General features: G+C 39.7%; 1 protein-coding gene across 5 annotated transcripts in view; it reads left to right on the forward strand.

Moving 5' to 3' along the window:
• tsnare1 (T-SNARE Domain Containing 1) overlaps window positions 1-24,522 on the forward strand; it is an 849,044-nt gene that overhangs the window by 556,747 nt on the left and 267,775 nt on the right. For all 5 annotated transcript variants that reach the window (XM_060824473.1, XM_060824475.1, XM_060824474.1 and 2 more), the window contains one exon: window positions 21,463-21,535. In XM_060824473.1, the coding sequence (XP_060680456.1) occupies window positions 21,463-21,535 (73 nt within the window). The remainder of the gene's footprint in view (window positions 1-21,462; window positions 21,536-24,522) is intronic.

A 24,522-nucleotide genomic window follows, 5' to 3' on the forward strand; every position in this document is an offset into this window, starting at 1 on the left:
GGCTCATTACCCAGTACCAAGTCTAATGTGGCTTCGCCCCTTGTAGGCCTGTCTACGTCCTGTGTCAGGAAGCCCTCCTGTACACACTGGACAAAAACTGACCCATCTATAGTTCTCGTACTATAGTGTTCCCAGTCAATATTTGGAAAGTTGAAGTCTCCCATGACAACTACCCTGTCTCTCTCACTTCTGTTGAGAATCATCTTTGCTATTCTTTCTTCTACATCTCTGGGACTATTCGGAGGCCTATAGAAAACTCCCAACAAGGTGACCTCTCCTTTCCTGTTTCTAACCTCAGCCCATACATACTACCTCAATTGACGAGTCCCCAAACATCCTTTCTGCAACTGTAATACTGTCCTTGACCAACAATGCCACACCCCCTCCCCCCACACCCCTCCTCTTTTACCATCTTCACTGTTCTTCCTGAAACATCTAAATCCTGGAACCTGCAACAACCATTCCTGTCTCTGCTCTATCCATGTCGCCGAAATGGCCACAACATCGAAGTCCCAGGTACCAACCCATGCTGCAAGTTCACTCACCTTATTCCGGATGCTCCTGGTATTAAAGTAGACACACTTCAAACCAACTTCTTGCTTGCCGGTGCCATCTTGCGTCCCTGAAACTTGATTTCGGATCTCCCTACTCTCAACCTTTTCTATACTCGAACTACAGTTTTGGTTCCCATCTCCCTGCTGGATTAGTTTAAACCCACCTCAATAGCCTTGGTGAATTTCCCCCCCAGGATATTGATACCCCTCTGGTTCAGATGAAGACCATCCTGCTTGTAGAGGTCCCACCTATCCCAGAAAAAGCCCTAATTATCCAAGAATCCGAAACCTGTTTATATATAGGCCAGACCACATCAGGAGAGCAGTTTCATTCCCTAAAGGACATTAGAAACAGATGTTTCTCTTACAACAATTAACAGTGACATGTTGGTTATCACTAGACTTGCTTTTAGTTTTAAATTTCAGATTTTTATTGAATTCAAGTCCCACCAGCTACCATGGATTATTAGCCCAATGACATTATCACTGCGCCACCACTTTCTCTCAAATTCAGATTTCACTCTTTTCCATGGTGGTATCTAGATCCATTGACATGACCATTACCCCACCACCTCCTCCACACTTTTCCCAGAGATGAGGTGATGTTCTGAAACAGAACAATGCTACTTAATGGTAATTTGAGACCTCTCCTGCCTTAAGCATCTTCTCTTTGAAAAGACTCTTCCTAAAAAAAATCCCAGCTGCATCATATGCCTGTCTCACTGCAAAATGTGGCTTCCTGCTTCCTCAACTCCCACTGCTGCCCCACCAAGCGACTGATGTCCACAGGCAAACAGCCAGTGGGTAAAATAACCAGGGATGATTTTCAGCAGATTTGGTGCTTCCCCTCCTCTACCCACCAGTGTCCTTTTCCCAGTAAAACTTTTACTTCGGACAGTGATTTATGTAAGGCATGTTTTTTGGATTTCAGTCTATTCTCCAAAATATTGTTAAAGTCAATCTTATTCATTTTGTATTCACTTGTGCGAAGATGGTGCCATTAGCTGGACCAGCATTTATTGCCAATTTCAAGTTACACTTGAATGTGGCAGTGAGCTGCCTTCTTGACCCACTGAAGTCTATGTCTTGTAGGTAGACCCACAATGCCACCTGTAACATCGCTAAGTTTTCAACCTAAACCAGCGATTCTCAACCCGTTTTTTCACCACGATCCCCCCACAGGGGCATTCCTCAGGTTCCAGTGCCACTCTTAAAATAGGGATACAATGTGAACAGATAGACAGAAAATCATTTAATATTGAACACCAAGAAAACTTGAACATTCCGACATGCTGGACAAAATTTAAAAAAAAAGACTGTGTATGAAATCAAATATTTATCAGGCCTAATGCGATCCTTGAGCTTGGTGCTTTTCTGCAAGTTCATGATATTGGGCTCCAAATCAGACAAAGAAGGTTGTTGCTTGAGTATTTCATCGGTTCAGCTACCAGGGCTCCCATAAACCCTTGGGGCTCCCTTTCTCACAGTTTTCAGCCTGCGGCCCCCTTCAAATGTGCCAGGGTGCCGAAGGGACAAATGTCCCCCATTGAGAATGGCTGATCTAAACTGTTTTAAAATACAAGGATTATCTAGTGGCAATTTTGTAGCAAGGCTCCAAACATAGTGCCACTGTCACACATAGTGATCCTGTTTTGCTCAATCCTTTTTTGAAAAATGCATAGAAAGCCATTTAATTTATGTTAGAGAAAGCAAATAATGTCCTTTAGGGGAGGAAACTGCTGTCCTGACCTGGTCTGGCCTACATGTGACTCCAGAACCCCAGCAAAATGTTGACTCTTAATTGCCCTCTCGGCAGTTAGGAATGGGCAATAAATGCTGGCCCAGCCAGCGATGCCTTCATCCTGTAAATGACTTTTTTTAAAAGGTGATCAGTATGAGTTAGCTTAGTGTGTGGTATCACAAACTGATCTATGGTGTGAACAGCACTGTAGCATTCTAAATATTCGCTGAGAATAAACTGATCAACTGAGACAACATCAGCATGACCACTAGAACAAAGATTTCCATTTATATTCGAAAAAGGGCCAAGCTATTTCTCAAGTGTGTAATCAGGTAAGCTCACTAGCAGCCAAATCATGGATTATGATTATTCCATGACTGAGTTTACTTTTGACAAATTATATACACTACAATGTGTTTATTCAATAGTGTATACCTCAAATGATTTTTGAAAAGTCTAATCCTGCCTCTAATTCAGCAACAGGGAAACCAATTTGATTAACCTATTCTTCAGTAAGTTGAGGAGGAGTGGTTAGAATTTGTTTTGTTTCTATTGTGTTATTAGAAACTGATATGATTCATGGTTCTTTCCTGGTGATGTGTTTATTTATCATGAAATGGAAGACTCAGGTCAAGAGGAAATGATGGAAAATGTCTAGTTTCACATTGATAAAGTAGCTCTTGGGCGTTTGACATAGCCGTTTAAATACTTATTGATGCTGCTAAGCTTGGCAGCAAAACTCTGACAGTGATCAGAACAGACACAGTGGGTTTCCTTTGTGCGTGATGCATAGCATGGCATATTTATAGTGTCACTAACAGATCACACAGACAGTCCTTCCCCAAGGATCCTTGGCTGTAGTCTGAATAATTATGAGGTCAGTTATTATATCAAGTCTTTTTATTGTGATTTGACATTTACTCACTCACTCTTTCAATCTCTCACCCACTCATTCACTCACTCCCTCAACCTTTCATTCACTCACTTAGTCTCTCACTCACATCCATTCCCTCTTGCTCTCTCTCTTACTTGCTCTCACACTCTCTCACTCTCATGCGCGTATACACATTCCCTCTCGCTCTTTCACTCTCACTCACTCTCTCACTCCCTCATTCTCTCACAACCTCACTCTCTCACATCCTCACTCTCTCACAGCCTCACACCCTTGCTCTCTCACACCCTCACACTCTTACACTCACACCCTGAGGCCCAAAGGCTTCCTCAGAACTGAACAGCTGTTGCTTCTCCTGGTAATCTTACCATTGCGTATTCCTTAGTCAAAATCACAATTTTCACCATTTTTGAATCTTGGACGCAAATAGACTGCTATATTTCTTTACATTAATTATCCCCCTGCAAAGTTACCTTGTTGTCTGTAGACTGCTTTGGAAGATCCCAAAGTTCTTAAAGTAGTTACAAAAATGCATGGTCTCTCTTTACTATCGACTGTTCCTAAAAATGTTTGGCCTCTTCATTCCAAATTTGTCAACCAGCCCATTTTCCAGTCTGTCTCTGCATTTTGATCATGTTGAAAGCAATAATTAGCAGCTTGCCTCATACCCTAACTCCTTTTCCTGAGTATCTTAAAACTACTGATCCCTACTGTCTGCCATCTTACTCCAGAGGCTAGGAGAAAGTGAGGACTGCAGATGCTGGAGAGTCACAGTCAAAAAGTGTGGTGCTGGAAAAGCACAGCAGCATCCGAAGAGCAGGAGAGTCGATGTTTCGGGCATGAACCCGAATGTGCTCCTGATGAAGGGTTCATGTCCTTAACGTCAAATAATCTTCTTCCAGTGTGCAAGCTTCACGTCACCTCATAATTTCTGCTTGGCTTGTTTTGTTGATCCTTTTTTAGCCTTGATAGTTTCCAACATTCTTGTTTTTCACTTCAGTTTCTCAATGCTTAAAACACAACAAAATTCTGGTTCACACACAAAAAAGATTATGAGAAGAATGACTTGAATGACAAAGTCATTAACTCCATTCACCATTGGGATTGTTTAAAAATTCATTCTTGAAGAATTGTGAATGCAATATGTTTCTCCTTCTGTCGACCAATTATTTCCGTCAGTATTTTTGTTTTAAAAAATGAATGCTCATGACCTTCGGGAGCAATAGAGTTGAAGGGTTTATTCAACCCTGTAGTGTTGGTGACTTAATTCAACTTCAATGGAAATAAAGACCTGGAGTTTAGGCTGAGTGATCATTATGTTTAAATAAAAGTGGGAAAATTTATTCCTCCACTAAAATACCAGAGAGATGAAGTTAACACATCAAGTCCTATGTCGCAAACTATAGTTAATAAATCCGTAGTTATACCATGTCCACCATGAGTGTTAGATTTTTTAAATTTTGCACTGCCTTGCTTAACAACAGTGCCCAAATATTCTTTCAATATGTTCCATGTAAATATTTATAAATGTCAAAAAATGCTGTTTAAATTAAATATAAAATATGGTTACAATAAATGAACTGCATTTACATAGGATGTTCTGTCGTAAAAGGGAAATAATATTGAGATGCACAATGAAAGAGATCACTGGGTAAAGAAAATAATGATCTTTGTGTCAATAAACAAATTGAATTCAAGGCCACAATAGCTCCTTCTGTATCTCTTGGCCAGGCAAGAAAACATTTAGCTTGGCTCCATAATCCTGAACTCTCTGGTTATTGCTGCAGATACCTTGTGACTGTGGATAGAAATTGGCCCAAATGACGCTGCTGTCCTTGGTGGAATGGTCTGGCAGCACTCATCGTTCTAGCTTGCTTTTGAAGCAGACTAAAGTAGCCTCGCCACAATGCTGTCACATACTGTCTGTTGCAATGAATAATACCCACAAGCAAAATGGAAAGTGGTGAAGCATACCAACCAGAATATCATTCATGTGTCTGCACATTGGGCTGAACTTGACTGTGCATGATGACTAATTAATCCTCAACATGAGCAACTGTGATTAATTTTTAAGCTGTGACTCATTGGCGAAATTTGCTCTTTTTAGATTTAAGAGAAATAAGAGAAACAAATTGTAGATATTTTGAACTAGTGGGTTAGAAATAGCTATTTGTTATTGGTTTCTCATTTTGGACGAGTAAATGTGCATTCTAACTTTACAAACACCAGAAGCACTGTTTTATTGTGATGGATATTGATCACAGAGTGCTAAAATAATGGCAGTACTCTGTAAACCAGGGTGAAACCTAGAGAAGAACTGATTGCCGGCTTTGCCCTTTTCTCACGATTTGAAGATAGTAAAGGTTATACATTCAACCTGACCTCGAATCACTAATCAGCTTTATGTCGTCTTCTGAGGATGTTTGGTTTGATAAATAACTTAAGTAGCAGTCTAGAAATTATTGACCAGCAACTCAGTCCTAATTTTTGAATCAGCAGACTACGCACAGCAGATACACTTCAGTAACTTTGCAAAGCAATTGGAAAAAGCAAAAAATGGATTATTGTTTATCAATGACTTTCATAACCCCAGGATGCCTAGTGTTTTGTAGCCAGTTAAGAACTTCTGAATTCCAGGTACTGTTGTTGGAAACCTGGCAGCCAAATGGACACAGAGAGCTCTCACAAACTGTAATATGATAGTGATATCCCACCTAATAATAAAGACAGGTCGATTTCAAAGAGAGAGAGAGATATCTAGCCCTTTTTTGAAGTACTTGCTGTGTTCTTCCATTTAATATGTGCTGCGTTCCTCGTCATTCATCTTGGTTCTTAGGATTTTTGACCAATTCATGAGGATATGAAGCTAAACTTCACCAGAAGCACTCACATCTTATATTTCTTGTGCACAAGTGCATTGCAGTTGTGTTTCTTTTTTTAAAATTCCAAGTTTTTTTGAACAATTTATGAGAGAGAGAGAGCAAGGAGACAGTGATTGAGAGTGGAAGGGAGAGTGTAAAGAGATGCAAGCAGGTCAGCAGTGAGACAGCATTTGGCAGAGGGTTAGAGCAGTGTCAAGGACAGTGGACAACATTATCCTTTGGCTATTTCAGAGGGCAGGTAAGACTCAACTACTGTGCTGGACCAGATAGAGTAAGGATGACACATTTCCTTCCCATAGAATGTTAGTGAATCAGAGAGATTTTTTCAATTGCCAGTTGATTAGATGGTCACTATCGGTGGTAATATCATTTTATTTCAGATTTAATTACTAACTCAACTTAAGTTCCCTAGCCGCTGTGAAGACATTTGAACTCCTGATTTCTGAATCATTATTCCAAGTCTCTGGTTAGGAGTTCAGTATCTTACCCATTGTGTCCCTATTCTGTGCAGTCCAGATTTGCAAAGGGGCCTCAAACAGGCATTTGCATTTTTGTTTGCCCTGTAAGTTGTTTTCTCTGGGATTTTCAATATGACAGGTAACATCTCTGGCATATAATGAGCATATTCCCTGATCTGTTGGAGAGGATTCTTAGATATCTGTGTTGAACCCAAAACACAAGTGGAGGGATACAAAATGAGATAGTTACATTTAATTGAGTCAGTGAAATTAATTAGGGTCAGGAGTGGAAGGCGATACAGAGCACAGTGCAACGACGATGAGCAAGACAGACCACTTACAACCATGTGTGTAGCCTCCAAAAGGCCTTTGAAGCTCCAACAGATCATGTGAATCAGACTTTGATCAAATTCCATGGCTTTTGTTCATTTACTAACACTGTACCGGAATTAACAAGAACATTCTCACCCCACATTACCACAGTGACTAGGCTTCACTTGCATTTAGTTAGCTGAAAAGTGCTTTGAAATGTCTGGTCGTTGTGAAAGAATCAGTAAATGCACATGTTCTGTGAAAACGTCCATGCCAATTGCCGGGTAGACTGTGAAGAATTTTTGAAACAATGCGGTAAGTATTTTGTCCTGTTGCTGTCATTTATTCTTGTTAAGAAAAAGTAGAATAGCTGCAGGTGACCTCTTCATGTGTTAGTTATAAGTATATGATCAGAAAGCTTTGATATCTGTATTTTATGTTCTCACTCTTCCTCAGTGAGGCAAAAATGACAGTTTCTAAACAGAAAGTATAACAAAAGATGTTAGCTCACTTGATTTGGTTTTAGAACTCCTAACTTGGAATAGATCAGCTCAAATAAAACTGACGCCAAGTGAATATGAAATGACAAGTAAGTCAATAGACTCCGGCAAATCATGACAGATAACTTAGTCATCACCTGCCTTGTGTGATGATTTATGTTATAACGTTGCTATAGCTTGCAAATATATGTTTACGTTTCTGAAAATGTTTGAGTTTTTTTCTCCTCGTGTGTCACTAAATAAATACTCAGAAGAAGAAAGTTCATCTCACATTTTATGCCATTGCTTCTCATTGGAAAATTACTGATCACTGTCAGGGGACTTCTGTTGTTTCTCAAACCACATCAAGGATATTTGTCACATTAACAGCTGCTTGGTTCAAAGAGAATTTAGCACTCAGTTGCGTAAGGAGAGATGATTTTGTTGAAAGAGACATATTTTGAAGAATCTTAGAAGTACTGAAATAGGGATTTTAGAGAAGGAATTTAGAACTTAAAACCCAGGCAGCTGAAAACATGAGTATATTGAAGAAAACGAGAACTGATGTGAAGGCACTTTGATGTCGCAATCTCATTATTAGTTTTATTATTAGTTTATAATCTTAGACGCTATTGCACCTGTTTATTGTCTTTTAATAACTTTTGTGTCTAATTCACTTGTAGTATTTTTACTATAAACCTTTTGCTGTGTAATTTGCATTTGTGGCCTGTTACAAGTTAACCACCTACTCTACCACTGATGCTCAGTAGCAACAGTTTGTGCTGTCTACAAGATGCACTGCAGAAATTCTCCAAAGATCCTCTGACAGTATCTTCCAAACCCTTGGCCACTTCCACCTAGAAGGACAAGGGCAGCAGATATATGGGAACACCACCACCTTCAAGTTCCTTTCCAAGCCACTCACCATCTTGACTCAGAAATATATCACCATTCTTTCACCACCATTGGGTCACTACCAGGAATTCCCTCCTCACAGCCATTGTGGGTCAATCCGAGACAGATAGACTGCAGTGGTTCAAGAACGCAGCTTACTTTCTCAAGAGCATCTAGAGATGGGCAATAAATGTTGGCCAGCCAGAGATGTCCACATCCCATGAATGAATACATTTTTAAAACATCTATGTTATCATAATCACAATTATGGACATGGGCACTTTTTTCTGGACAGGAATTGGGCATTGTAAAAGACCTATCACCTAAATGTTTTGGAAAGGTAGTTGTTGACCATTGAACAAATTACCTACAGTCTAGTTCAGACGTAGTGAGCCAACCTGCCTACCCCTGCCCCCAGTCTAATGGTGGGGTTGTGGAATAAGCGGTGGACAATGGGGTAAACTGCTTACTCTCCCAATGGGTCAAGGACGTCCTTAAGCAGTAATGCCCATGTTAGAGCCCCATGCCACTGTTGTGGATATTTAAGCACTGACAAAGGAGACCATGTCAAGTGTCAAGCCTGATAATGTTCACTTTTTGGGTCAGTGGCAGAAAAGGGAGAATGTAACACTCCATTAATGGATCCATTCTCCCTGTTAAATATTTTCTACCACTCACTGGTCCATGGAAAGAACACTGCCTGCAATTCTCCGGAAAGCCAGAAACTTGGAATTGTGTTACAGTTCCTTTATTTTCATTGGATTGAAACTCTAGAAATCCTACCTGCATAGCCTTGTGGGTACATCCACACTGCAGCACCCAGACACCGACCCCTGCTCCAATGAAGTGCAGCAGTTCAATAAGGTGACTCACCACTGCCTTCTTGAGCAAATTAGAGATGAGCAGTGAGTGCTGGCTCAAGCCAATATGTCCACATCCTATGAATAAATATTAAGCAAAGGTATTAAGGGATATTGGCCAAAGGCGGGTATATGGAGTTTGGCCACAATTGGCCATGATCTCATTGAGTAGGAGATTCAGGCTCAACGAGCTGAATGGCCTACTCCTGGTCCTATGTTCCCAACTCTTTCCTCACGCACAGTATCTTCTGTAGGTATTCAAATTCCAATATACAGAAGACTGGTTACTGCTCTCTTATACATTCTTTCTTTTCTTTTTCCCTTTTCTTTGAGCCTCAGTATCAACAGATACATGATATTGATACATGATATAAGGTGGTAGTGAGCTGCCTACTTGAATGATTGCAGTTTACATACTGTTGACCCATAATTCCCTTCAGGGTCAGAATTCCAGGATTTTGACTTAGAGATGGTGAAGGTGCAGAGATGTATTTCCAAGTCAAGGTGGTGAGTGGCTCAGAGTGGAACTTGCCGGCAGTGGTGGTGTTCCCATGCATCTGCTGCCCTTGTCCTTCCAGTTGGAAATAGTCATGGGGTTGGAAGGTGCTATCAAAGTATCTTTCATGAATTTTTGTAGTGCATCTTGTAGATACTACACTACTGCTACTGAATGTCGGTGGTGGAGGGAGTGAATGCTTATGGATGTGATTTCAATTAGTGGTCTGTTTTGTCTTGGATGATGTCAAACTTTTTGAGTGTCATTGGAGCTTCACCCATTCAGGTGAGTGGAGAATATTTCATCAGAGTCCTGACTTGACCCTTTAAGATGGTGGACAACTTTGGGGGCTCATGAGCTGAGTTATTCACTGCAGTATTCCTAGCCTCTGACTTGCATTTGTAGCTGCTGTGTTTATATAGTTTGTTCATTTGAGTTTCTGGTCAATGGGAACACTCCATATGTTGGGGATTCAGTGATTGTAATTCCTTTAAATATTAAGGAGCGGTAGTTAGACTCTCTCGTATTGGAAATGGTCATTACCTGGCCTTTGTATGGCACGAATGTTACTTGGCAATTTGGTAGCTTCACCAGGTTGACACTTCATTTTTAGGTATGCCTGGTGCTGCTCCTCGTATGCCCTCCTGCATACTTCATTGAACCAAGGTTGATCCCCTGGCTTGATGGAGAAAGTGAGGACTGCAGATGCTGGAGATCAGAGCTGAAAATGTGTTGCTGGAAAAGCGCAGCAGGTCAGGCAGCATCCAAGGAGCAGGAGAATCGGCATTTCGGGCATAAGCCCTTCTTCCAGAATTCCTGAAGAAGGGCTCATGCCTGAAACGTCGATTCTCCTGCTCCTTGGATGCTGCCTGACCTGCTACGTTTTTCCAGCAACACATTTTCGCCCCTGGCTTGATGGCAATGGTTGAGAGGGGGATACACCTTTAATGTCTTCAGCAGTTTTTTTAAATCCCATTTTGATGACTTTATTACAATCCTTGGACATAATGTTCTGTCTGAGATTGTGTCTTAATGAAGAGCTTTCTGTCTCATCTTCGACTTTTGAATAACTCTGCCAGTGAATAGCCATTATCAAACTGAATGTGTTTGTGATTAAATAGCACCAACTTCTCATCAGCATTTGGGCCATTAGCAATGTGACAATTTAAACTGCACAGTCTGCTTTTCCACTAACTTGGTGAAAAAAATTAAGAACTTTTCGACTGGTTGATTTCTTCCTTTGGTGTGAACTGCTTAAAATCTTCATTCATAAATTACTGACTGTGACCCGAAGCTATCTGTTCTTATATACAAGTTTTCTTCAATACTTTAGTCACTAACTCTGTCATATTGTATTAAGTACAAAAAATTGTATCCACTTGGGAATGGTAATCTGTTTGTATTTAGTGTGTCTTGTCATAAGGTCCTTCACTTGCAAGATCATCTGTTGCTGCTGATACCCTGTTTCAGACCTTCACTCATGTAATCCACTTGATGATGTTGACTGTGTGAAGCTTCTCCTCTCCCCTGCTCCTTCAGGTGATGGTGACTGCTTGTTTCTGGGTTCTTTCCTCATCTATTCCTCTAGAACCTGAGCTGTTCACTATCTGCTATTCAAAAAAAAGGAACTTGGAATACATGCTGTTAAAGGTGGAATGAATAAAAATGAATTTCAAAATTCTAATGAACAGAAGACCTGGATTCCATAGAATATTCCAATTTGCAAAGTCTTACACATTACTCTTGGAAGCTCAGGCATATTTACTTCATGTGAGCTGACATACACGGTCCAATTTATGTCCTTCTGCCCATGTCAAGGTGTGAGGCTGCAGTTCTGTTCTTTTTACTGGAATTGATTGTATGCCGTGCACATTGTAGATTACCAGCAGGAGGATCTTTGAAACAACGTTTTCATGGCTCTTTCGTGGAACAAAAGAAAATTGAGGGTCTTGTTGCTGATTGTGGGAATCAGCACAGCCAGAAATTGGCTGGAGGTGTAACAATCAATAGATTTAGCAGATTCTGTGGAAGTGTGGCAAAGTGCTGCATTAAAGTACCTGCAGCGTAAATGCTATTGACATTCAAACCAAAATTGCTTCCTAACTGTTCTGAAACTATAAACAGATTTTATTCAAGTGACATCCTTTTTGGCAGTTAGTGCAATAGAGGTACTGACTGGTGGGTTTTTGGAGTTTGTTGGAGGGGGGGGGGGGGAAGTGTTATGGAATTCTGATGCCTAGGATGATTGTCATGTGCTAAGTCAATGATTGTGATTGTCAACTGAGCAGTTAGTCACTTGTGTACAGAGGTCTAACCATCAATGCCTGTTCATCCATATAATTTGTCTGGATAACATTAATGAGCTGATGGCTAATTTTAGAAAGTTATTCACCACCACCCCCCCCCCTCCCCCCCACCCATTCATTTTCTGATATGTTTTCCCCAAAGATTTACATTTACATTGCGAATCACCCTCATCATGCTTAGTACTTAACTTGAGAAATTCCCAAAACACACATTTAATCTATTTAACTGTGTCTGAATGGTGCTACTTGCCATTAATATGACGATGAAGCTCTCTGAGCATTGTCACATAATGTGTCAGAGGATTTGGAGGCTGATTAGAAAATTCCTTTTGACCTCTGACAATAGATATTAATAGACCTTCAGGTGACTCAGTGAGCCCCCCACACACTACATCTCACATTCAGCCTCATTGGGGCGCTAAAACTCTTGTGCATAATCCCCAGAGCAATGGAGGGAAGCATTCATTCAACCGTGCAACATCTGACCTAAATGACAATTGTCAAGTTGTGATCCAGTATCCATCTCGGAAATAGCCTCAGCAAAGCTCATCCCTATCTTGTCCAGTGCACAGATTTTTAATGAGGAATAACAGACTAACGATAAGGAGGTGGAAAACCTTTTTTTTAATATTTGAGGAGTCCACTGGTCTGGCATAGCTTGCATGTCCCAGATCTGAATTAATGAGTATCGGTTCTTACACCAATGCATGCCATTCAAGCAAGTTTTGAAATCAAAAATCATGCTATGCTGTACATAATCCAGTCAACAACAGCTGAGTCCACAGCATGAGAGATTCAGTTAAAGGACATATACCTGAGGGATAGCCTAACATTAACATAGTTAAAGATACAGATAAACATGGAAAGCCATATCTGCACATCAACCAACTGTCACCAATCATTAAATATTTGTGTTGTATTTTCCCATTCCTCTCTGTCATACTTTGCATTTCTCTGTATTAAGTTTCACTTGTCCTGACTTAAAAAAATGTTTTGTTCTCCAAATTCTCTCCCTCCTAATTTGATGCCATCTTCAAATCATGATCATGAGCAATTGTGTTTTGGTCCTGGTAATTTATCAAAATTACATCTTTAAGTTTGTGCATGATATTCAATTCCATTATTTTACTTCAATGAAACATAACAAATCAATCTGCAGTTGCCTGAGTCTATGTTGTCACTTTTCTGGGATATGACTACCACATTATTTCCTATTTATCACTGTTACACTAACTTCTATTAATCTATTTGTAATGTTTGCTAGTACCTCTCAAATCTATCTTCTTGTCTCTTCCAGTACTCTGAATGAAGGCCACTTAATAAGATAATAATTCATAGTGTTGGGAAGATATAATAGCATGGGTAAAGGCTTGGCTAAGTTACAGAAGACAGAGAGTTGAGATAAGTGCGCATTTTCAGCTTGGCAACTTTTAAATAGTGGAGTCCCATAGAGGTTAGTGCTGGGGTTAGTGTTATGTACAATATATATTAATGATGAAAACAATGAATGTACAATGGCATTGTACAGGATGCAGAATAGAAAAGCAAGCTATAATGAAGATGGGAAGAGTCTGCAGAGGAATACAAACAGATTAAATGAGTGGCTCAGACCTTGGCAGATAGAATGTAATTTGGGAAAATGTGAAATTATTAAGTGGAGAAAGACTGCAGAAGGTTCAGCGCAGAGTGATTTGGGAGTCCCCATGCAAAAATTACAAAAGTCTAGCAAGCAAGTTCAGCAGGTAATAGGGAAGGTAAATGAAATGTTAACCTTATTTCTATTAGAGAGATTGATTGATTTTGTCTAAGAAGACAAGTTGCGCACATCCCTCTTTAGTAAATATTTATCAGCAGGAAACATTCAAAATGTTTAGCTCATCGTTGGTTTTGAAAGTACTGCATCTTTATGGGTTTCACCTCTGTTGATTATCTGCTTTTCATTATAGGATCAGAAGAATTTGTATTTTGTTTTAGCCCCATTATAGTATACTTTCTGGAGTATTTTCTTTGTGACTGTAATTGTACTGTAATGTTGTTTGTATTCATGTCCGTGAAAAGGATCGTCTTTCTTTTCTGCCATCTTGTCAAGGCCATATTTTCCATCTTATGTCAGCTTTAAGTTTGAGTTAATTTATTCAGAATGGCACATAGTTAGACCAAGCTGTGGACTCTCAGTACATACCTACCATGTAAGCTGGGCATTGTATCTTGGTACAAATACAAAATCTAGAAGCTACTTGGAATCTGAAATAAAACAATGTATGTAAGGAATTGATCAGCAAACTAGTCAATATCATTAAAAATCACACAACACCAGGTTATAGTCCAACAGGTTTAATTGGAAGCACACTAGCTTTCGGAGCACCACTCCTTCATTAGGTGGTTGTGGAGTCAATATCGTTACAGAGACAATGGTGATTCCAATAGAGTCGAGGTGGCTTGTACAAGATGTCAGGGGATAGACTGATCTTCAGTCAAGTAAACCTGTTATGGTGGATGGAGGTTTCTAGTGGTAGGGACAAAGTAACCTTGGGTGCAAGAAACATTGGTATCAGAGGGAGAAAAGGCAATGAAATGCTTCTCTTGGCTCACAGACAGCATGAGAAAAAGCACTTGCTTACATCCACACTAAACCAATTATCACACTTTCATTTCAGGTTTTCCTGAGGCCTGAAACATTCAGACAGCCAGGGTTAATGTAGAAGATATGAGCAGGAGCAGACCATTCACCTCCTGGGCTGTCAATCCTCATTTCCCTTTTGTTAATCAGTATTGACTATGTTTCATTCTGCCACTATTTGCAAAGTGCTTTGCTATAAAATCCTTGATCATATTCATCTTCCTCACTACTGATGTCAAACTCACTGTCAAATTCCCTATTCTATCTCTACCTCCCTTTTAAATAATGGGGTTCCATGAGCTACCCGCCAATCTATAGGAACTGTTCCAGAGTGTAAAGAATCTTCAAAAATGGCCATCAATGAATCCACTATTTCTGCAGCCACTTCCGCGAGTACTTTGGGGATTTAGCAGCCTTCAATCCCATTAATTCTCCCACACCATTTTTCTACTAATGCAGATTTGCTCCAGCTCCTCCATTTCAGTAACCTTTGTGTACCATAATTTCTGGTATTTTATCCATGTCCTCCTTGGTGAAGGCAGAGGCAAATTATAAATTTAAGTTCATCAGCCATTTCTTTGTTTCCCATTATAAACTGTCTTGTTTCTGAATTGTTTTCACCAATTTTTTTTTTCTCTTTAGATGCCTATGGAAGCTTTTGCAGCTACTTTTTCACAAGTTTACACTCCTACTGTATTTTTAGTCTTGGTCCACTTTGCAGATTGCTGAGCTGTTCCCAATTTTCGTATTTGTTTCCTCTTGCCAATTTGTATCCTCTTGTTTTGAATCTAATACTGTTTCTGACTTCCCTTGTAAGCCATGGTTCAACCATTGTTCTCTTTGCACTCTTGTGCCAGACCTGAAACCTGAAAACAGGTTAAATTTGAGGCATATCTAAAAGGCGTACTTGCCTTCTGAGACTCAAGGCAATTATCTCACCTCCAATAAACTCAAAGTCATTGGGGTGAATTTTTACTTTTTTTTGCATCTCCCCTGATTCCATCCCACTTGTTTATGGAATGACTAAAAACAATGAGTCTGAAGTATTTTCTCTCTCCACAGATGTTGCCTGTGCAGTGGAATATTTCCAACCCTTTCTGTTATTGTAACTTGGTACTTGTATGCCAGGCTTCAATTTTCTGCATGCCTGATTTCTACATCCTTTGAATGAAATCCTGAATTCCCATCCCTTTTCACTCTCATGGCTTAACGTCTTCCTTTCCTGGCCTAACATAGGAATCTCATGGCAAACAACAGGTTTTCTGAAATCTTTTGCAATATGACTCAGATCAATCACATTTTATATCGATAGTCACATGCTTAATTAGCCTCAATACTTGATATCAGCATTTTGTGTGCTAACATGGGTGCAAAGCCTGATTTGCAGAGTACATTGTTATATTAAATTGCTACTTCTATTATTGAGAAGGGTCTGATTTCAAATTTAGTGAAGCCATACCATTGCTTTTATGTAATATTTTGTTTTATTATCAACCAAGTCTTGAGATAGATCTCAGTTTTCCTTTGATAAGAGAATTCTTAAGGAAATTACCAGATAGTTTGTTGTTCTTATGCTTGTTATCTACAACCACAATCACGTTTTACAAATAACAACGTCTAACAAATTGCTCAGTCATTTTATTAAGATTCGGATACCTGAAATGCTTAGGTCTTAATGCATTCACCTTGTAACTGGGTCTCTTTAATGTCTACTCTATTTCACTCGGCTTGTAGGCTGGTCTGTAGAACTGGGAGAAAGTAAGAACTGCAGATGTTGGAGATCAGAATCGAGAGTGTGGTACTGGAAAAGCACAGCAGGTCAGGAAGCATCCGAGGAGCAGGAAAATCGATGTTTCAAGCGACAGCCCTTCATCAGCAATGAAGCTTATGAGCCGAGGGGTGTGGAACGATAAATGGGAGGGGGTGGGGCTGAGGAAAAGGTAACTGAGAGTGCGACCGGTAGATGAAGGTTGGGGTAATGATGATCGGTCAGAGAGCAGAGTGAAGTGGATCAGTGGGAAGGGAGATGGACAGGGTAGGACGGGTCATGGGGGCGATGCCCAATTGGAAGGTTGGATCTGGAATAAGGTGGGGGGAGGGGAAGTGAGGAAACTGGTGAAGCCCACATTGATGCCGTGTAGTAGGAGGGTCCCGAGTAGGAAGATGAGGCATTCTTCCTCCAGGCATCAGGTTGGTATGGTGTGGCAATGGAGGAGGCCCAGGATCTGCATGTCCTTGGCGGAGTGGGAGGGGAGGGTTGAAATGTTTGGCCATGGGGCAGTGGGGTTGGTTGGTGCGGATGTCTCGAAGATGTTCTCTGAACACTCTGCGAGTAGGTGTCCGGTCTCCCCAATATAGAGGAGCAACGCATTGGGAGCAATGGATACAGTAAATAATGTGTGGAAGTGCAGGTAAAACTCTGATGGATATGGAAGGCTCCTTTGGGACCTTGTACGGAGGTGAGGGTGCAGGTTTTGCAATTCCTGCAGTTACAGGGGAAGGCGGGTTGATGGGGAGTGTGGACCTGACAAAGGAGTTTCAGAAGGAATAGTCTTGATGGAAAGCGGATAGGGGTGTGGAGAGAAATATATCTCTGGTGGTGGGGTCTGTTTGTAGGTGTCGGAAATGGGGGATGATGGAATGTATATGGAGGTGGGTGGGGCAGAAGGTGAGGATTGGTGATTCTGTCCTTGTTGCGGTTGGAGGGGTGAGGTTCAAGGGCAGACGTGTGGGAAGTGGATAAGATGTGTTGGAGGGTATCATCAACTACGTGGGAGGGGAAATTGTGGTCTTTGAGCAAGGAGGCCAAATGGTATGTTCTGTGGTGGAATTGGTGCTCCTGGGAGAAGATGCAGTGGAGATGGAGGAATTGAGAATAAAGCATAGTGTTTTTACAGGAGGCAGGGAGGAGGTATGGTCCAGATAGCTGTGGAAGTCGTAGGTTGTAGAAGATGTCTGTGTTGAGTCATTCACCATTGATGGAGATGGAGGGATCCAGGAAGGTAGGAATGTGTCTGAGATGGTCCAGATGAATTTAAGGTTGGGATGGAATGTGTTGGTGAAGTTGATGAACTGTTCATGGGAGCATGAGGTGACGCTGATATGGTTATCAATGTAACGAAGGAAAAGATGGGAAGTCTGTAGAATAGCTACTGTTTCATACCCATGTTCATATTTAGAACTATAACATGCCTTTGAAAATGAATTTGTGTTTTACCTTTTAATAAGTACATAATTTGAATTTTGAATATCAATCTTTTGGACAACTGTTCATAATTATGTCCCACATTCGCAAATAGTATATTTCTCACAACCTTTTAACATTCAATTGCTGACACTCTAATATGTTTTCAATCTGGTGTTTTGATATATCTATACCAATTAGCCCAGGTTGCAGTCAATAGGACTTATGCTTATTCTGTGATGCTCCCTTGTACAGTAGAGTTTCTTCCTTTTCTATATTCTTTGTTCCAAAATAGATCTCAACATTTGCTTTCTTTACCTCCCTTTCTGAGTTTGGTTCTTTCGGAAATGCTTTGGCTGGCATTGGGTAGGCTACACTCATTCTTGGACTCTTAATTGTGATTGCCAGTGATAGTCTTTTCAAGTCAAATACCATAGACTGAGCCATTTGGTCCATCATTCCTGTGCTGGCTCTCTGAAAGAGACATCAAATTTGTTCCACACTCCACATCTTACCTACAGTCCTATAAATTTTTGTTTTGTTTTTTGTCTTATTTTCAAGCATGTATGCAATTGCCCCATGGACATGACTATTCAAATTACTTCTATCAGACTTACATATAGCACATTCCAAGTTATGAATTGTTTTTAATACCTGTGACAGATTGATTTCATAGTCTACTTCTCTTTTTACTTTGTTGCCACTTTTGTTCTCATCCCTTCTGTCCAAAATATTTGTCTGGGTTGTTTCCTTTGAAAATCCTGATCCTCCTTTTCAAATCCTTCTATCGTGTTGGATCGAGCTCTCAAAGAAGAGTGGAATCAAGGGTTATGGAGATAAGGCAGGAAGAGGTTACTAATTAGGAATGATCAGCCATGATCATATTGAATGGAGACGCAGGCTCGAAGGGCTGAATGGCCTACTCCTGCACCTATTGTCTATGGTCTATATCACCTCAGAAAACTATTCGAACCCCATGTCTCAACACATAATTCCTTCCTCTGTCTCTACTCCAATACCAATAAAACAGATGATCTGGTCAACATCACATTGCTATTTGTAGGCCTTTGTTCTTTGGAAGTTGGTTTTAAAGCAGCAGGAATATGCTGGGTTTTTGAAATGTGCAATAGAAATTCAAGTTCTTGTTTAAATCTTGAGAAAAATTGCAACATCAAATTTGTTGGTCTGTGTGTGAAATGATCAGAATAAGCCATATCATCCAGGGATTTCTGGATTGTTGAGGGATCATTTGGATGATAAAAGAACAGCATTTTTATTGTTTGTTTCATAACATTGTATTAAAGGACTTTGAGATGTTTCATAATGTGAAAGGTAATGTATGAACGTAAGTTGTTGTTTTCAATTTATGATGGAAGAATGCCTTGACATATTGAAATTGTCCTAAAACCTTTCTTCCCTTGACCCCTCCGTCTCCACTTTAAATAATTTCTTTGAAATTGACCCCTTCAGCTACATTGTCAATCACACTTCATTACTCCCACTTCCTATTCAGCCCGCAGTATCTTCTAATAGTCTTTTTGAAGTGTGCACTTTATGAAAAACACCAAAATTATTTTCATATCGTAATAATGCCAGACTTATCCTAAAAAAAAGCAAGTATGCTTTGACATTTGCAGGGAGAAAAATATACAATAATTATTCACTTAACCTAATAGAAAGAAACCATGGCAACCATCTTTGTTAACGTGATGAAAAAAATACATTGTTCTCCTAGTTATGATGTTCATCATCAAACGTATTGTTAATGTAATAATTGATTTAATTTAATATGTTTCTATTGAAAAAGGATCTCAATGTTATCATGAAACATTCTAATCAGAGATATACTTATCATTTATATTGAAGTCTAACTATTATCATTGCAGCTATTATCCATTTATGACATTGGTTTTGAATAAGAAATTACACAAATCCTGTGTTTCATGTTTTAGATCACGGAGACACAACCTTTCCAATCACATTGTGTCACATTAACTATCTCTGAGTATTGCAAGCCTCTTGATTAAATGGTAGTCACCCTAGATTCAGCCTTACTATTGTTTGTTGAATTTAGTGAATTAACATGTTATTTTAGTTCTCAAATCCCACTAACTTTCTTGAAAGGCCATGTCTGTCCAAAGTTCACCAAGAACTCTGACAACCGGAAAGCCTCATTGAGCTTCCCTTGCATCCTGAATTGTGTCACTTTGCCATGAACGCTTTAAAAGGTTTGACCACAATTTTTAACAGTGCTAGTATCTTTTGAACCCTGTTATTTGGGCTTCTTCTCATATCTACAAGTTGGGTGCTAGTATTTTCAAATGTCTTCCAAATAGTTTTATCATTAGTCCCTCGCTATTAGAGCTATTCCAGATTGATGTTCACAGATAGGCAAATGACTGATGCTTCAGGCAGACTCTACCCCTAGCTCTCGTATGGTCCAGTATATGAGAAGCATTCAATTTAGTTGAACTTAGCCATGATACATATGAACACATGTGCTACAGAACAACTTTAATGTAGAAAAGCAAGCATTCCAAGCTTGGCAAATTTATGTTTCCCTCCTTGTCCTCATTTCTTCTATTTAGGCTCCCAGGAAGACAACCTTCAGCATTTTCCAGACGTTTTCTCCTGGAGGTACTGAGGATGGTAGGGTTGTCTTATGAAGAGAGGCTGATTCAACTGGGCCTGAATTAATTCACCTTTAGAAGGTTGAGAGAGAACATGATTGGAATTTATAAAATTCTAATGGGCTACTAGACTGAATATTGGGAAGATTTTTCCATGACTGTGGAGTGTGAAACCAGTGGACATCAGCTCAGGATACAGGTTAGACCATTTGGGACTGAGATGAGGAAACATTTCTTCATTTGAAGTGTAGTATAACTGCAGAATTCTTTGCCACAGAAGGCTGTGGAGGCCAAGTCCCTGAATATATTCAAGAAAGTTTTTTTTATTTTAAAGGCATCAAAGGAAGACAGAGGGAATATGACATTGAGATTGAGGATAGATCATGATGGTATTGATCAATGGAGAAGGCTCAAAGGGCTGAATGGCCTACTTCTGTTCCAGATTTCTGTGTTTAAATGCTTTCTACAATTCATCAAACAGAAGTGCAGATAGGCAAATGCAACTTTGCAGTGACAATTTTGTTTCCACTGATTGAACTGTTATGTGATCAGGAGCTTAAAATGAGGCCTATGAGTTGAAGTAATACTCAAATGATCATAAAAAGGTCATGGGGTTTGACACTTAATCACTACCTGCTCATCAACTCTTGCCTATTGCTTTATAAACATTCTCCCCGTGTCTGCTTGGGTTTCCTCCGGGTGCTCTGGTTTCGTCCCACAGTCCAAAGATATGCAGGTTAGGTGAATTAGCCATGCTAAATTGCCCGTTGTGTTAGGTGAAGGGGTAAATGTAGGATTATGGGTGGGTTGCGCTTCGGTGGGTTGGTGTGGACTTGTTAGGCCGAAGGGCCTGTTTCCACACTGTAAGTAATCTAATCTAATCTAAAAACAAGCATTAGTTTAACATTGAAGATATTTTTCTTATCAAAATGTATTTTTGTAAATCATTTAAATTTAGAAAAATAAGCTATGTTTCTACATTTTTATACCCAGACTGTTCAGGCTTTTTGTAGTTGATTAAAGTTTAAAGAGAAATGTTAGGAGAATTAAAATGCTTCCCTCTATTAAATTGACAAACTTTGTTGAGGATTCGTATGTCACCTGATCTTTCAGACTGCACACTGATTTAATGATTTTCTTCAATCTGTCCACAGGCAGACATGCTTGATGTGAATCAGATTATCAAGGATCTAGCATTACTGGTACATGAACAGGGTGAAAACATTGGTGAGTATTAGCTACATTTTAAACAAGACTATTGCTGTTTCTTTCTCCCCATATATAGTTGTATATTTGTATATTCTGTTCATTTCAGTATACATAGCAGCGAACAGCTCACCCCAACTTTACAACATACTGATAGGTCTTCAGACATAAAATTGCACAACATTCAATGAACTCCTTTATGACTATATTGGCTCCTTAAAATTCAACATTCCTGCTTTTCCCACAAATCTGCAATCTTCTCCTATGGTCAAGAAAATGTATTCCTGGTCAGAGCAGCTTGATGCAAAATACCCTCTTTTCATCTCCCAAAGGGTTCTTTCACCAATCACTTTGAAAATTGTGCAAAGGAAAATATGTGACTTTACCACTCATCTGTTGTATGTTTGCCTGATTTTCACCCCATTAAATTCCACATAGGTTGGAAAATCTGTTCCATCCGATTATCAGGCAGCTGCCGAAGATGAAAATGACTTCATGTTGTCTTACATCCTCAATAACATTATGGCTGTACCATTATCATAAATCATCATCGATTCGAGAAAAAGACCAATCAGCACCTTACAGCAACTAGAGAAGGCTGTTGTCCACATATTGAGGAATCATTAAATTAAAACAAAAATCTAATATATACAATTGGAGGAGAGTTGTATTTCAGTCTGCAGTAAAATGGTTTTGTTTCTGGATCATATTTCCTGTTTGTTTACCTCTAATGTAATTTCTTAGCAGTCAACTCCTTCATTACCCATCTCTCCCTTGACGTTGAGATTAAAACATTAAACATGTAAAGTTGGGCACTTACAGCAATACCCAAAGGTGCATTGATTTTCTTGATTTTAATACATTACGTTTTACAGCTAAATCACATCAATAAGATCAACTTTAAAACAAAGATGAATATTATCGATTAGACTGTGGAAGAACAAAAAAGACAGGCTCCAAAACGTAACAACATGGCAGAGAGGAATGCAACATCAAGTATTTTTCTCCTGATATCAAGCTAGCTAAATAGATTTTTGTCAGCAAAGGCTATCAATTCTTTGGGCAAGATGAAAATGCTCTGATTAAATGGTGGGACAAGCATGAGGTACTGAATTGATGTTGAAATGTTCACTTTCAGCTTGAAGTAACACCAAAGACACAAGGTTAACAGCATATGCTGTCCTTGAGCGATTAACTTTTAGTTGAATGGACAAGATAAGGAGCAACCAGTTACTGTTGTTTATTTCAAGTTTAAAGGGAAGTACTGTGCTAAACACAAAGCTGACTAATGTTGATTAATTGCACATTCACATCAAATTAGGGTTTTTAGTTATTAAAAGCACTTTCATTTGAATACATTTATTTGCATGATTATTTTATGGAATGCAAAAATTGCTTCAGTTCAGCATAAATGACATGTTGGGATGCCATTAGCCATGTGATAATTTCTTCAACTGTTTCCACATTTTCTGACTCATTATTGAGAATACTCTCCATTTCCAAAGCTCTGCTACATCACAGAGAGTATTGAATCTGAGCCGAGCAACACAAATGAAAGAACGTGGCCGGAGCAACTATTTTTTCAATTCTTAACGTATTGAGCAGGATAAAGAGAGGAGGTGGCCAATGAAATATAGAATTGTTGTCATCACAATTGGAAGGGACACCAGACCTTTCCATTTAAGGGAAATTGACATTGGTTGAGATACTCTGAGGCCGGGTATAGCGTATGGGTTGGCTGCTCAAAAGAGCATCACGTACTCCCCTAAAAAGAATGCATTTTGGAGATATCATGGAAAAAAAACTCAACTCATGCTTTCGTATTTGAGTTGGGAACATGTTTGGCTTGGGAATGGGTAATTGGAATAAAGGTTGGGGGTGGGGGTGTCGAGTTGGTTGCACCATTGATGATCACAATAATCACCGATAGAGTGGCCTGCCTGCATTTCTGATAGATTTTACCATTCCCTAGCAAATGATCCCCACTAAATGTCTGCTGAATGCCTTGTTTATTTTTCTTATGATCTTAAATATATGGGACTTTGACATATTTAGGTGTGGCGATGGATAACCGAATAACCGAATTGTTTGTGGAGCATGCGGAACACTCCGAGTTCCGATCTTACTTAGCAGACACCCCCCTGCCCCCCACAAAACACACATAACTCCTCCCATCCATCAGTGATGTAATTGCTGCTGCTTCTTGCTCTCATCCTGAATTGGAAAAATTAGTTCATTTTGCTTCCAAATTACATCCTTCTCTCATCTTCGCCTGGTCCACTTCTGACTCTTTCCTCTCTTGAAATCTTTATTTATATTTCTGGGATATGTTGTCTGAGACTATTCTCCACAAACCAACCAACTTCCACAGTTACCTCAATTTCACTTCCTCACACCCTGCATCCTGCAAGGATTCTATTTCAGTTTTCCAATTTCTCTGACTTCATCGCACTTAGAACGATGATGTGAACCCCAGCAGGCTGCCTCTGACATGACCGCCTTTCTCCTCAGCTTAAGGTTCCCCCACAATGCAGTTGACTGGCCCCTCTGCTGTGTCTGACCTATTTCCAGCCTTTATCCTATCCCTCCATTCCAGAATAACTTAGAGTTTCCCTTGTTCTCATTTTCCACTCCATTAGTCTTTGCATTTAAAGGATCACACTCTACCATTTCCAACACCTTCAGCAGGATGTCACGACTAAAGACATTTCTCTTCCCTCCACTGTCAGCATTCCACAGTCTATTTCCATCACGATATCTCCATCACTCCTCATACTTCCTCATATCCATATGTCATCTTTCCATGGAATTGGAGAAGGTGTAACACTTGCCCATACACTATCTCCCTCTTCACTGTCCCAGTTTCCAAACACACCTTCCCGAAGAAGCAGTGTTTTACTTTTATTACTAGTCCATCGTGTCTTCTTCATTCACTGCTGAAAAAATCGACTCCTTTGTATTGGTAAGATCAAACCCAGACAAGGTGACTACTTTGCAGAATACCTCCA

The sequence above is a fragment of the Hemiscyllium ocellatum genome, chromosome 4 (assembly GCF_020745735.1).
Source record: "Hemiscyllium ocellatum isolate sHemOce1 chromosome 4, sHemOce1.pat.X.cur, whole genome shotgun sequence".
Lineage (NCBI taxonomy): Eukaryota > Metazoa > Chordata > Chondrichthyes > Orectolobiformes > Hemiscylliidae > Hemiscyllium > Hemiscyllium ocellatum.